The sequence below is a fragment of the Solanum tuberosum genome, unplaced genomic scaffold, assembly GCF_000226075.1.
Source record: "Solanum tuberosum cultivar DM 1-3 516 R44 unplaced genomic scaffold, SolTub_3.0 scf00151, whole genome shotgun sequence".
NCBI classification, from domain to species: domain Eukaryota; kingdom Viridiplantae; phylum Streptophyta; class Magnoliopsida; order Solanales; family Solanaceae; genus Solanum; species Solanum tuberosum.
Window position 1 is genome coordinate 186,310 of NW_006239077.1, and position 15,883 is coordinate 202,192.

The following is a 15,883-nucleotide window of genomic DNA, read 5'->3' on the forward strand; positions in this document are numbered from 1 at the left end:
AAATTCCATAGTTAATTTTATATATCACAATAAAAACTTTACCCAAAAATAACTTGCCGAAAGTATTTGAAAATTTATACCCAAACACTAGCATAATTTTTCTTTTAACATCGTTTTCACAGAGGTAAGTTCTAAATTCAAAATATTTAAAAATTTGATATCCAAATTTACTATCTAAATTAAAAGGTTTGATTCTCAAAATTTAAATCGTGTCATATAAATTGAAATAAAGAGGAAAAATATATATTCTTCCATAATAAATTACCTCTTAATTTTTCAAACTGAATAAATAAAAATGAGCAACTATATTTAAGACCATGGACAAAAAAAAAGAACATACCAAAACTAGGTTAAAAAAGCTTTCTCAAATGATAAATCACACTAATCAAGGATTAAAGGAAATAAAATAACAGAAAAGTGGAAAAAGAGTTGGAGTAATTCTATGAGTTTCCATCATTAAAATCTTGAAGCAATGTTGACTGCATTTTGGAGTCTCAATTGATGGCATATCCATCAATGACATTCAAGCTTTTGCTTCCTCCTAGTTGCTTTATTCTCTCTCCAGCAAGAGAAGCCTGCATACATTAGGAGTTGCGTAATATTTCGTCTGTTTCAATTTATGTGATACATATTATTTATGTATATATTATCATATTACCTCCTTGTCCCAATCAGTTCTTGCAGTTATCCAAATGAGAACAGTTGTTTGAGTTGTAGTTCCTAATAACATCCCATACCACATGCCCTGAAAACAAAATAATTAAATTAATACAAACATTAAAATATAAATGTTAAAAGTGAAAAATAAAATATTATCAAGATGAGAAAAAATGATTGATTAATACCGGCATGCCCCATTTGATGAAAAAGGTAAGAAAGAGACCCAAAGGAATTCCAATGACATAATAACATATAATGTTCACATAAGCAACATGTTCTTGCCACCCTGCTCCAATTGCCACCCCTGTGCTTTCACATAATATGTAAATTATAATCCAACTTAATTTTTATAATACAAAAAGTAAACAACATTACTATTAAATATTAAAAGCAACCACATAAAGCAATGTTTCTGTTTTTGTAACATCGCCCAAGAGGAGTTGAGGATCGGAGGAAGAAGAGTAAAGTTGATTTTCCTTAGCAAAGATTTCGGAATAAAGTGAATAAATATTTCAAAATGAAGTGAATAATATTTATGGTCAAACGTTTAGTATAGATGATATAATATATATATATCTTTTCACACATATCGTATATCAAAATAATATATCAATAGTTGTTGAAATATAATCTATATATATATATATAAAGCTGGATATTAAACATGCTTATGTGGCGCTCTCTAAGGCCAAGAAACCAATTTTTTTATTTTCTCCTTTTTTAACATTTTTTAAAATATTTTCCCTACCAAATAAAATAACTATTTCTTACCATCTAACGGAAAGCAATTACCACATATTCATTGCTTAATTTAAAGCGGTACATCATTAGTTATAACAGCCCCTTGCCTTCTTCTTTGCCTTCTTCTTTGTAACAACCCAATTATGACGTCTTTTGGGCCTTCTCCCCAATCCAATTAAAACATTTACCTACTTAATTATCACATTCTACCGTTTTATTACTGTATTAAATAATAATATTTAATTGTCCGTTTTTTAATTAGGACTGAGTAGTATTTAATTGTGTATATATATATTTTGAAAACCAGAAAGTCCAGAAATCCGCAAGGTCACTATTCAAAACTCAAATTCATAACAACATTCTTCGTATTGCTAAATTTTTCAGATCTTTATTGTGCGAGTCAATCTCAGATCAAGAAAGAGTGATTTTGCTTAACGAAGAATGATTTTATTCGATATTTAACAAAAGAAGAGGAGAAGTGACCAAGAAACTCTTCAAAGATCAGAAATTCAACCAAAACTTCCACACTATTTTTTTTTAGTGAAATATGACTTATGGATTATTGGTGTACTCTTTGAATTTTGAGAAACATGAAAAAATGAATTTCATGTGGTTGTGATGATTTTGGTTGTTTTTTGTTTCAATTCAAGTACAAGTAATTTCAAGGTAGTTTTTGAAGTAGGATATAGAAAGAATTTAATATTGATATTTACATGCCTAAATGTTTAGTCGTTATTCTTATGACAGTTCTTTTCTCCTTTTCAATAAATTTATACAACGCAATTCTTATGCATTTTTTTATTTTTTTTATAATTTTGGTACAAACATAGTTTTTATTGTGCTTGGTATCATGTTAGTTAAACCTTTTGTTTAGATATATAAACTTATGAAGTTAGGCATGACGAAAAAATCTATATAGATTTTTTTTTTTTTTTTTATCTTTACCTTTGTAATTAATGAATTGTTAGATATGATTTGTTTTTCTCCTCCTCTTTTAGTTTTAATATGTTTCTTTGCATGTGTAAGTTAGTTTTAATGTGAAGTTTTATGCTTGATTAGACTTTCTTATCAGTGGAAAGTTGGAAAATTTAGAGCTCACGCTCCTTTTTTATTTGACAATTGTTATAAATCATTCGTTTGTTACAAGAATAAGGTAGAATATCTAGGATCGAACTTGAAATTAATTTATAGTCTATTTATTTGAGATATAAATTTAGGTAGGATTATAATTTCAAAATAACTTTGTCCGCAAACCAAACAATTTTTCAAGGACTATGGTGGGAGCATGATGTACTGATCCAATCTCCTTCTTTAAAAGGCATATATCTATAATTTCATGAATAAATATCTTTTGAATATTAAATAATTTATTTAAAAATGACTACAAACAGAAATTATTATTGTGATCACTAAATCTACATCTTATTTCCATTAACACAACTTTGATTTAGTTGTTATATCAATTTCCGGACGTCCATTTTCTTTTTTAATGTATAGACTTCTATGATATTAGCTTTTAATGATTTTATTTAAACATGACATGTAATTCTTTTCTTCCGCTTCTAATCTTCCCCTAATTGTTACTTTTGATTTTAAGATCGCCTTCTCTTGGACTAAAATTCTCTAAATTCTTTTGAATTTAATTGTGTATCTTATTATGTAAAAATCAAAATTACATCTAAATATGTTAACTAAATAACAGTTATTAATTTTTAATAATTAAATTATTTATGGACAAAATATACGTAACAAAGGACAGGCTACAAGACTTGTATGTTACACATTCTCTTTTTTTCCCTTTTTTCTTATGAAAGGATTTTTCCTCGAAAACTATGTGACACTTTTATTCCTATATATATCTATATATTTTATTTTATTTTGCAATTCTTTATCAATTAAATAAATTTATAAATATCGCGCGTAGCGCAGACAATTTCACTAGTACTATAATATATTGTGATGAGTGATAACCACATACTATATAGTATATAGTATAAGTATTATAGAATATCGTAGATAATTAATTTATTTCTTAAAGAAAAACATTCCTCAAAGTATCATATATAACTAGTTTATTCCTTCAAGAATTATTCTTCTATCTTCTATAATACTCATAGTATATACCATTTATATAGAATATCATAAAGAATTGATTTATTCTTCTTTTTTTTAATTCTTCGATCGACTACAAAATCCACATGCTGCTATATTTTATATTATATACTGATAATATAAAGAAATGACTATTCATTCCTTTGGAAATCATAGTCAAAGTGTGAAAAGGTGAGTAGACAATTTGGACAACCAATAAAGTAAGTAGAAATGACTTGATGTAAAGTCTAATTTCACCCATTTCAAAATGAGTACTTATTTAATCTAAAAAAAAAGTATTTCAACATGTACATTATTTAATTGAAAAGCATATTTACTCTTAAATATATATATAATCCCTCCGTTTTTATTTAGTTATCACCCCCATAGATCTTAAAGTTAAGTTTCAATCAATGAACATGAGTTAATATTTTGATTAATTAATTTGATCAATAAACATGAGTTAATTACTTAGTTTTTCTATATTGATCAAATGCATACTTTCAAGGCTAATAAGTAATAACTCTCAAAGGGTGAAATAGGAAGAACAGTCTAATTTATGCATTAATTGTGTGAAATGACAAATATTAAAGAACATCTATTTTTAGTAAAGACATCATGTAAATAGGAACGAAGGAAGTATCTTTTTACTAAAACAATATACTCCCTCCGTTCAGTTTTACTTGTCACTTATTTCTAAAATAAATTTTCATTTTTATTTGTCACTTCTGATATATCAAGAAAAGACAATTATTTCTTTCCATGTTTTACATTCAACATTAAATACTTATTTAAAAAAAATAAAATCAAAACATCATTTAATAGGGGATAGTTTGATAAAATACCTATATCATTAATTATTTTCTTAATAAGTGTGTCAAGTCAAATTATGACAAGTAAAAGTGAACAGATGGAGTATTAAAGTCACTCTGTCCCGAATTACTTGTCCACTTTCCTTTTTAATTGTTTCTAATTACTTGTCTATTTTGACAAATCAAAAAAGGACAATTTTTTTACATATTATACCCTAAAGTTTTTAATTTATTTACTTTATAATTAATAGGGATAAAATAATAAATTCACTATGTTAATAGTTGTTTTCTTAATACATATGTCAATTCAAAAGTGTACGAGATAGAAGGAATATTATATAATGAAGAAATAGTGTAAGTTCATACCAGAGAGTGTAGGTTGGAGTGTGTTGACGAAGAGTGTAAGTCCCAATACAGGAGTAAGATCATATACCATCTTTTGTACTTTCACATTATTTGTGAACAAAAGTGGATATTGGCTTCGTGTAAGTATGAGTACAAGTGTCAATAATGCACCAATTACAAGTGAAGTGATTGACACCACTAACACTGAAAACTTTGCTCTTCTTGGATGTCCTGCTCCTAGTTCATTTGATACCCTTACACTGCATCCACAAATTAAAATAATTACACACTTTACTCCTAGGTTTAATATTACTCCTTTATTAGACAAAAGTACATACATACCTTATTGCAGCATTGAATCCAATACACAACATGAATGTCCATCCTATTATGTTTGCACTGCAATTCATATCGTGTTAGTAATCAAAACTAGATGAACACCAGTAAACTTTACCACGTATCTATGTATGAGATTATACTGGATACCACGTATCTATGTATGAGATTATACTGGATTTGTCGTTGTTATGTTGAGATGATTTATAATAATACAACAACCTTTTAAAAATCCTGCTCTTTTTTTTTCTCATCCTTTGTTGAATTTTTGTGCTTAACCAAAGTGACCAAACATAGAAATGTCTATATTTTTTAAATATGAGTAGGTGAATCAAGTTTTGTATTTTGTCTTCAACTTTTCTTGCAAAATGTCATAGTGGAAACCAACTACAATGACTTCCCAAAATAAATATAAAAATCCCCTTTCACCAGATATGCTTTCTATTATTCTACTTTTTCATCCATCGCCCTTTTCCACATTCATAGCTCATAACCTATTTTACTTATAAATTAAATAGTACTAGTTTCATAGTAGGTTTAATACTTCACTTTTAATAACCCACCTTTAAAGCAAAAAGTCATAATGTTAGAGCCTTGAAGTCGTAGAAAAAGATTTTATTTAATATATTGTAATTTTTATAATATTAAGGGTGTGTTTGGTATGAAGAAACATGTTTTTCTAAAATATGTTTATTTAGAAAACCAGTGGATTTCTAACTTATTTTCTCATGTTTGATTGGTGGGTAAAAAATATTTTTTAATGTTCGATTGGTGAATGAAAAATATTTTCTAAAAAATATCTTGTATTGTTTTGCTTGACACTAGAAAATACTCTTTATGAAAATAATTCATAACCTGAAAATCAATCCCGATAATTGATATAACACTCAACCCTTACACCCGAACTAGGATAAGACATCGACGACCGTTCCAAAATTCGATCCTGAGATCTGACCCACGACGTGACCCAAACTTCCGATCCTAAAATATTTTTCAAAAACAATTTAAAAATAAAAATAAAAAAATTGACGAGGTGAAGGTGGGGGGGGGGGGGGGGGGGGGGGGGGGGGGGGGGGGGGGGGGGGGGGGGGGGGGGGGGGGGGGGGGGGGGGGGGGGGGGGGGGGGGGGGGGGGGGGGGGGGGGGGGGGGGGGGGGGGGGGGGGGGGGGGGGGGGGGGGGGGGGGGGGGGGGGGGGGGGGGGGGGGGGGGGGGGGGGGGGGGGGGGGGGGGGGGGGGGGGGGGGGGGGGGGGGGGGGGGGGGGGGGGGGGGGGGGGGGGGGGGGGGGGGGGGGGGGGGGGGGGGGGGGGGGGGGGGGGGGGGGGGGGGGGGGGGGGGGGGGGGGGGGGGGGGGGGGGGGGGGGGGGGGGGGGGGGGGGGGGGGGGGGGGGGGGGGGGGGGGGGGGGGGGGGGGGGGGGGGGGGGGGGGGGGGGGGGGGGGGGGGGGGGGGGGGATATTCTTTCCTACCAATCAGACCCTAATACTTCATTCCATTATGTGTCATTATTGATTGGATAGTTTACACCTTTCCATTGCATACACTCCTAAAGTTTTTATTATTAAGTAGTACAATACTCTGTCAAGTTGGAAGTAAAGAGTAGTGGGAGTAGGTGAGTGAATAACAAACCATATGGAAGTAGCATCGACAGCGATTTCTGCATCCTCAACGTACCCTGCGGCTAGAATCAAGGACATGAAATACCAAAGTTCTAAGCTGCGTAGTAAACAAAACAAATTTAATATTTTCGATAGCTCTAGCTCCGCCCGGTAACAAAACAACATTACCATAAATTAAAATTGATCCAAAGAGAGTAACAAACCATATCATGACCCCAGATGCAAGAGATAATCTAACAAATCCCCAAAGATTTTTGAAGGCCTCCCATGAAAATCCAGACCAAGCTTCACCACATGAATTCCCCCACAAAATATACATCATTTTTGCAGTCACCATAAACCACCACGAACAATTTAGAACCACTGCGCCAGCGGCCAAACCCCAACCCAATTTCAACATAAACAGCCAAGTTAACAAAGTGTGCATAGCAAATGAAACTCCAGCTATGACGGCCATAGTCATAATTTTGCTTTGAGCTTGAAGAAATTTCATGATAGGAAATTCAAAGGCATAAGCAAAAACCATTGGTATCATCCATAACGAAAATTGCCCTGCCCATTCCGCTATTTTCTCTTGTTGCCCAATTAATCTTAGAATTTGTGTGGCAAATATATTCAAAAACATTAAAACTAGCGCAGTTGCGTGCAGTATTATCCATGATCTCTGCATATAAATTCCAAGCATATCTTTCTGTTTAGCTCCATATGCTTGTCCACACAGTGTCTCTAGTGCGCTTCCCATTCCCAACTGTCAAAAAAGCGAAACAGTCAATTTTTTTAAAAAGAAATGATATTTGAGTCTAACTCAATTCCGAACATAGCTCACAGGGGAATATTACCAAACACTATGAAAGCGCAAAAAACAATTCGCTATTTTCAACATTTAGCCCCAAAATTAAGAAGAAAACTCCATATTCACATGATTGATTTCTCCCTTATCTAGTGAAATAAAATTAAGATTAAACATTAGTAGGTACCAGTATTCCTTCTGAAAATCCAGCAATAACAGAGATTTGGATAGAAACAGCAGCAAGTTGAATGGTTCCAACATGTCCAGCAAAGATTTGAGTAACAGCACCTAATGAGTATTGACAAAGGGAAGTGAAAATGGCAGGTCCTGCTAAGTACCACAACTTTTTCGATTCGTAATGAAATTCCTTTACGAAGCTTTTCACACCATTAATCGCTTTAATATCATCTTCGTCGGCATCAAATGAAGCCTTTGAAGGTGTAATTGAAGTAAGAAATGGTACCTTATTTTCCTCCATTAACGCCTAAAGGAAACAGATACACAAGTTGTGACTAGTCTGAAATATTATTGGATATTTATGCATTTGGACAAAACCTTTTGGTTCTCATATTCTAATATATTTACTCCATGTGAATCACGTGACACTAACGCTGTTTTGTAATGAGTACTGTTTTACCTAATCCTTCTGCCCAAACATTTAAAATGTTTTTCATTGGTTGGTACTCCTACCGTCCCAATTTGTGTGTTTATCGTTTCTAATTTTAAGTCATCTTTTTTTCTTAGTTCAATTTAATATTTTTATCACCTAATTTGAACTAAAATTTAATGATTTATTTCAATTTAAATATTTTAACTTTTAATGTATATTCAAATTTTTTACCACGGTGTTTATTACTCTCTCCGTCCCATTTTATGTGAGGTAGTTTGACTCGACACGGAGTTTAAGAAAGAAATGAAGATTTTTAAAACTTGTGGTCCAAAATGAATGATAAAAATTTGTGTGGCTATAAATGATTTCATTAAGGGTAAAATAGATATTTTACAGTTAAATTGTTACTTAATATAGAAATGTGTCATTCTTTTTTAGACTGACTAAAAAGGAAAGTAAGTCACATAAATTGGGACGGAGGGAGTAATAGTCTTTGAGTTTTTAAGAGACTATTGATAGATTATTGTTAGTTTATTATTACCTTCCTTGTATATTTTTGTCATTTAAGTATGTAATTTTTAATAATTTATATATTTAGAAATTACATAAAATGTATTATAAATTACAATAATAAAATAATTTAAATATATGTATAAAAATTTACGATTAAATAAATGTTTGATTGACTTTTTAAATTTTATTTGTGCCACATAAATTGGAAATCAAAAGTTTTATATATCCTTTCAAATTGAAATCGATATCATCCATTCAAAATGTTTTTAGAAAATTTAAAACGAGATCTTTAAATAAAATCTAAAACAAAGTAATTAAAGTAATCTTAATATAAGGAAGGGGAGTTGATAAATAAAAATGAATATAATTGTTTGCAACAAATTTTAAAGTGATAGAAAATAAATTACAATCACAAATAAAATATGAAGAAACATGAATATATTGGTAAATCAATATGGGTACAATTATGTTCCTCCCTTGATTCTTTTCTCATAAGATTTATCCATGATTCGAGGGTCGTTTATGGCGCATTTCTTGAACTAGGATGATTTTGTAACACCTCGAATTTGGAGAAGAAGAAAAATACAGTTTTTGGGCTGGTGTCTGTATCTACAGGTCCCACCTATGGACCGCAGATGCTTCAACGGGCCGTAGATGGCAACCGTAGGAAATGAGGAAAGTGAAATTTTTAGGTCAAGATCCAGTACCTTTTTTACGGTTCAATAGGATGGTCCGTCGTTCCATGTACGAGTCGTAAATAGGTCTCATAGGTGAGTCCCAGACTTTGTGAAATTTTGAAGGTCAAAGTTACTTCCTACGGTTGACATGTATGGACCGTAGGATGACCTACAAAACGTACATGGATTCCGTCAAAAAGATGGTTAAATTAAGGGTCCCAGTAACCTATTTACGATTGATCAATACGGTCCGTAGGTAAGGCTCAACAATTATTTTAAAAGGGCTTTTGGGTATTTTCCTAATTGGTTAAACCCAATACTATGTCATTTTATCTATCTCCCTAAGCCCTATATAAACGTTTTAGTCCCAATTAACTCATTTTCAACTCATTCTCCTAAATCCTCTAGGGTTCTCCAGGGAAATATGTTGGTCTAGCAGAAACAATTCGAGGATTTCAATTGATCCTTTCCGGAGAATTAGATGGTCCTTCCAGAACCAGGGGTATTCGAGCCTGCTGCGTACGATTAGCCAGCCTTGCGGCGGCAAAAGGATTAGACGTCCCCCCATGCTACGGTTCCCTGCGGTCCAAACCCAGTGCTTGACCAAATTCATCTTCCCAAATTCTCTCGAGTCTAAGAAAGAAGAAGAAGAAGAAGAGGAGTTAGGGTTTCAGTCAAGTCTTCAATTTCTCCATTTTCTTGGGCTTAAAGGATCAAAGTGTGTATTCACCCATGGAGTCCTTTCCTCCATGGGGTCCCTAAGTATTTCAATTCCTCAATTCAATTTTCAATTGATCAAGTTAGGATTTCAATTCAATGAATGTGGTTTTGTTCAGTTATGATTAATTAAATCTTCTAATGCATTATTTGATGTTATCCTATGATATTTATTTGAAATTGTATTTATCCATGCCTAAATTATACTTTTCAACCATGATTCTATGATGAACCTATGAACTATGAATTTATGAAGATATGCATGTTTTCATGAAGTTATTGTAAATGAATTGAAGATGCTTTGAAAGGAAGGTATTGATGTTATCGCGAAAGGATTTCTCACTTACTATGATGATCATGATTGTGAAAGGTATTTCTCACAAGTGAATTCACATTGGTGAAAAGTTTTCTCATCTAAGTTGAATAATGTTTAAGGAGTTATTCTATGTTTTGATTTTGAAATGTGTGGATTGGTATTGATCATTGCCTTTCCTAATGGTAAAATGATATTTGACTTTTATCTATTCCGTTGGGATTTAGACTTAGCACAGAGGGTTTTGAGATGGAGGCTCAAATATGGTAGTCTCTAGTAGCAATCTCTAGTCCCAAACTACGTGCCCCGTAGGATTGTTTTAAATGACCTAGCTAGTGGATCCACTTTAGCAATTGATTATATGTACGAATTCTACCTTGGCAAGTAGTTTCCCCTTCTTTCGGTATGAGAGATATACTGGATTCCATGATATAGCTCTCATGGTCTTATTGTCAGCTAAAGCTAAATATCCCACAAAATGACTAAGTTTTCTTTAAGCATTTCCTTTGTCCGTTATGTTAATATACTTGACCATGCTTTCATGATTTTCATGTCATCTTTTTTATAAAGCTTTTAAATAACCCATTATGATCATGCTACTCGTTTTAAGTTACTTATGTCATCATGCCTACGTTTATGCATATTGCCTCAAACTTAGTACATTACATGTACTAATGCATACTTGTACCTACATTGTTTCACTAATGTAGGGTCCGACGCTCCTACATCCCATACTAGGGTCCGACGCTCCTACATTCCATACTTGTGGCTAGTGATCCTCCATAGACATTGGGGATTGGTGAATTCTCATGTTCCAAGGACCGAAACTCCTTTATTGCTTTCATGTCATTTCCAATATTGCAAATTTCGTATGTGATGTATGAGTTACGTCCCAATCACTTCTTTGATGTAATAGATGACTTTGAGACTTATGCTTAGACTTCCACTTTTGTCAAACTCTTTTGTATGATCTTTTGTTTTCTATTATCTTGTATGATGTATGCTAAGTGGTTTGTGTAGGGCCTCTCGGGGTCTTATACGTCATGTCACGTCTGTGGTGTACTTTGGATCGTGACATATTTGGATTTGATCTCCTTATAATTGTTCATGAACTTGTGGAATATTTGAGATGTCTCTTAAAGGGAATATAACACTCTTTATATAGGCATGAACTAGGGTTTATGGTTGAGTATCCTCCAAGAATCCTAATTGGAACTGAACACACCATGTAGAGTCCCAACTAATTCATTCAGATTCCCCAAGTACATAAATCATAAAGGCTACCCAATCAAACTCGATGTTTCAGACTCAATAGAACCATCAAAACACGAATTTGAGGTCTCTTTGATCCGAAACTCATGAAATCCACAATAAACTAACTTAACACTTAAAAAGACCAAACTGCCCTCGAAACCTCCAAAAAATCAACCAAGACCTCTCCTAGGTTTAAAATCATCTCCCAAATATAATGAAATCATCAGAAATCTGATCCAAACATACGAGCTCTGAATGTTGACCAAAGTCAACCCTTAGTCCATAATCATCCAAACTTCCAACTCAAGGGCTCAAATCAACAAAACAACCCTGAACCTGAAAACGAAGATTCTCCAAACCAATTTTCATATTTTGGAGCAGATGAAACCGACATAATTTCATTTTGAGACTCGAAAACTCCGATTGATACCGAAAATTACTTTTAAACAACTTAAGCTTTTAGAAACTTAAAACTTCCAAAAATCACAATCTTTTATTCAAATTCCGAAACCAACTTTACAAATTGATCAGAAATGGCTTGAGAGAACTATCGGGATGGTAAAACGATAATTTTATGAAATTTTTCAAAACTGACTCGGGTCATTACAAGATTTATTCAATTTTGGTAAAAAAAAAATTAGATTTATTGACAACAAATAGCAATTTTAGTCCATGTGTTATAGAATTGTTCTATTTTTGTTCATTATATATTTTAACTAAGCATAATTAACCTTCAACTAATAAAAACATGCAATTTTGATCCTTCCAACTAACGGGCGTTAAAAACTTAACGGAATAATTAACTTTAATAATATAGAAAAAAAAGAAGAAAAAAACTAAGTTTTGGTCCATATATTGTTGTTTCTTTCAATTGTTTCAAGAATGGACGTGTGTCATGATATATATTATATGATGCTTAGATGGAATTCACATGGTTGTGAGATCCTAAGGTTCAGTCCTTAATTCAAATTCTCTATTTATAAAGCTTTTCTCATATCTTCTTATTGAATTTGTCTCTCTTTTTTATTATTTGTGAATACGTTTTGGTGGGTTAAAAATGTTTAAGATGTTAAGTGAAAAGACCGTTTTTGGTGGGGATTCTTGAACAAGAACATATGAAAATCTTCGGTGTACACGAGTATGAAAATATAGTTTGTTTTAACCAATTTGATTATGATTTGCATTGGAGGGGAAGAGTTGTTGATGATGACGACCTCAATATTATGCTTGTTAATGGAGGCAAGCCTTCCGATCAAACTGACCTTCACTTTGATTATTTTTTTTGCCAAATTTTCTGTATTTTAAAGTTAATGGAGTATATTATGTTTTTAACTTTCGTTAATTTGAAGGATTAAAATCGCATGTTTATATTAATTGAAGATTAGTAATGCTTAGTTGAATTATACAAGAATCAAAATCGGAATAAACTTATAACATAGGGACTAAATTAGCTATCGACCTTTATTTTAAATAAGTTATAGAATAATCACAAGAAAATTAAAATAAAGGAGACAAACGTAATATTGTAAACCACAGAGAAAGTGAGTGTAGCTGTAGAGTAAAACCTTAAGGGAGATCTATGTAATTATCCCTTAAAATTTAGTTTGGTTATGAAATATAATACATAAAGTGGTAAAAAATGCCCTCAATGTTTTTTAGGTCTATAAATTCCCTTTATTAACAAAAAAAAAATAACATGAAATTGTGAGTCAGTAAATAAAACAAATTACTTTATCTTATTGGTCTAAGTAGATTTATTAGATCCAACCCACTCATGTACAATACCCAAACCCACAAAGTAATTTTGTTGGGTTTTATATTAGTATAAACTTTGAGAATAATAGATGAAAAAATAAAGATATGAAAGGTGACTTTGAGTTTCGACTTTAGGATGAGAAAGAGGGGAGTCAATTAATTAACTTAAAATTGGAGTAGGGCTCTATGGATATTGGTATTTGGTGGCATTTTCTTCGGATTGGGGTAGGAGGTGGGGAAGGGGACGAAGATGAAAGAGATTTCATAAGTTTAATTTTTATTCTTAAGATTGTTACAGATAAAGAAGAAGCAAAAAAAAAAGGATGAGTTACAACACAAAGAACAACGTTATGTATCAAAATAAAAACATAGAGGAACAGATCATAAACAGTGCATGAACGAGTTATTTTGGTTTGGGTATGTGTTTGATTTTTTTAGGTTGAATCTAAATATCTACGTGGACCAATTAGATGAAGTCATTTGTTTCATTAAATGACTCACCAATTCCGTATCAGTTTTATGTTAACAAAAGGCATTTATATCTAAAAAAACATTAAGGGCATTTGTTTTTGTGGAAGAAGAGCATTTTTGAGCCATTTGTGATATGTTGAGGATATTTTTTTACTCTTTTTCAATATAATACGGTCAAACCTCGTTATAACAACCAAGCTTTATAACAACATTTCTCTATATAACAATCTAATTTTCTCTTGAACCAATTTTCATGTTATATTTTACTTCTCTGTAACAATATTTTACCTATAACAACAACGACATTCATTAAAGCAATACACTCATTATAAAATCACCCCTCAAGTACAATGATACTCAACTATTGTGTAATAGCCCAATGTATCTGGTTCAAGCCTAGGATGACCGAACAGGAAAAATAATAGAAGAATATTATGTATAAGAGTAAAATATTAAAGAATTACGGAATCATTATTAATGTCATGCACATAGTAAAATTCAAATACAAATAGAACAAAATGTATTTAAATAGTGCCCAATAGTTATGATCATAACTTCACGGGAAGAGACTATCAATTTTTGCCCTTTTCATTCACACTCATTTTATTTGTTTGATTAAATAATACAATCCTTTTTTGATACACAAAAATATCAAACAAATGTTGCATAGTTTTACACATAACAACTAAATGAGATCTAAATGCCAAATGACAATATACATATATTACAATACCTCATTATAACAACTATGAAATATCTAGTCAAACGCTATCACTCCAACAAGATTGACTGAATTTTTAAATTGTAAGAAGATCAGTGAACTAATGGATATGATTCTAATATTTTTTTAAATTATAAGGGGTCCTTTGTTATGGAAATTGATAAATAAAACAAGATATCCTACCACATATATATAAGACAACTTATTTTCATTATTAGAAACAAAATAAGATATCCTAGCACATATATATAAGATAAGTTATTCATTATTAGAAAAAATAATAAGATAAATAATCCCAAAATTTACTAATATACCAAATGAAATATGGAATAAAATAATCCAATATCTATTTCAAATTAATTATTATGGTTATGACCCTAGGGAGATTGTAGTGTTTTTTTTGGAACAAAAATAAATGAGTTTTTCTTTTACCCTTTTTGACAAATTGAAATCATCTTTGCATTACGAAAGCATTCCTCTTCCAAGCTCTCTAAACGTTATTGCTAATGGCGGCTGTTTCATCTCACTCCACCTTCAATAGACCTTTCGTTTCTCTCTATTCCTCTATTCCCAATCTGGGTTTTTCCCAAGTTGTTGGATTTTCAACTTCGAAACCAAATTTCACCCTTTCAAATTCCAAAACACTTGTAGTTTCTGCCATTAGAGCTGATGAAAAACATGCAAATGAAGACCACTCTGTCACAACTTCCGATTCATCCACCAGAACAAAGTACGTTTTCTTCGCTTAAATTTCTTCCAGGTCTGATCAGAAAATCAGTTTGATTTTATTCTTAAAACTATATAAGTTTATAGTTTACAAAGATTAGATTGAAAACTATATATCAGAAAGGTTTCTGGACATGGTGGTCAAATTTTTCTGCTTTCAACAATCTCTGTAAAAATGTTTTGAGATGTTAGCTACCAGCCACAGTTGACATTATTTTAAACAATTTCACAAGTTATATAATTTAATCGTATAAGTAATCAAATTAGACCTCAATACATTTCTATTATTTAAAAAGATAATTTTTTATTACAAGTGTAATATTTTCATCTACTATTAATTTCCAGTGATTTTCAAAAGCTCAAAGTGAGTGTTAGAATACTGAATTGCTGGTGTAAATGTATGTGAATGTGATTACAGTGTGAGGCGCCATACTATCCAAGTGTTTGTTGGTGATGAAAGTGGAATGATCAATCGTATTGCGGGAGTCTTTGCTCGAAGGGGGTATAATATTGAGTCTCTTGCTGTTGGTCTAAACAAGGACAAGGCTCTTTTTACTGTAGTGGTTTCTGGAACTGAAAGGGTGTTACAGCAAGTTATGGAACAGTTACAAAAGCTCGTTAATGTGATCAAGGTGATAATTTTGATCTTCATATGGTATTTCAATTTATAAGCTGTTTGATTAAGTACTCAGGATCGTGGTTCCTTGAACTAGAACTAGTGAGGTCGACCATTT

The 15,883-nt window shown here is 32.2% G+C and overlaps 2 protein-coding genes across 2 annotated transcripts in view; one reads left to right on the forward strand and one right to left on the reverse strand.

The window, feature by feature from the left end:
• Positions 1-325: 325 nt before the first annotated feature.
• On the reverse strand, positions 326-7,924 carry LOC102581213 (protein DETOXIFICATION 29-like). The gene is made up of 8 exons (XM_006353048.2): positions 7,580-7,924; positions 6,806-7,350; positions 6,613-6,699; positions 4,992-5,048; positions 4,671-4,909; positions 846-964; positions 659-745; positions 326-575 (listed from the first exon to the last, which is right to left on the reverse strand). The coding sequence occupies exons 1-8, from the start codon at positions 7,868-7,870 to the stop codon at positions 495-497; spliced, it is 1,506 nt and encodes a 501-aa protein (XP_006353110.1). The 5' UTR covers positions 7,871-7,924; the 3' UTR covers positions 326-494.
• Positions 7,925-14,848: 6,924 nt separating this feature from the next.
• The window catches only part of LOC102581549 (acetolactate synthase small subunit 1, chloroplastic-like), a 33,505-nt gene continuing 32,470 nt past the window's right edge, over positions 14,849-15,883 (forward strand). The window contains exons 1-2 of the mRNA XM_006353049.2: positions 14,849-15,153; positions 15,568-15,781. Of these exons, the coding sequence (XP_006353111.1) occupies positions 14,930-15,153; positions 15,568-15,781 (438 nt within the window). The 5' untranslated portion in view covers positions 14,849-14,929. The remainder of the gene's footprint in view (positions 15,154-15,567; positions 15,782-15,883) is intronic.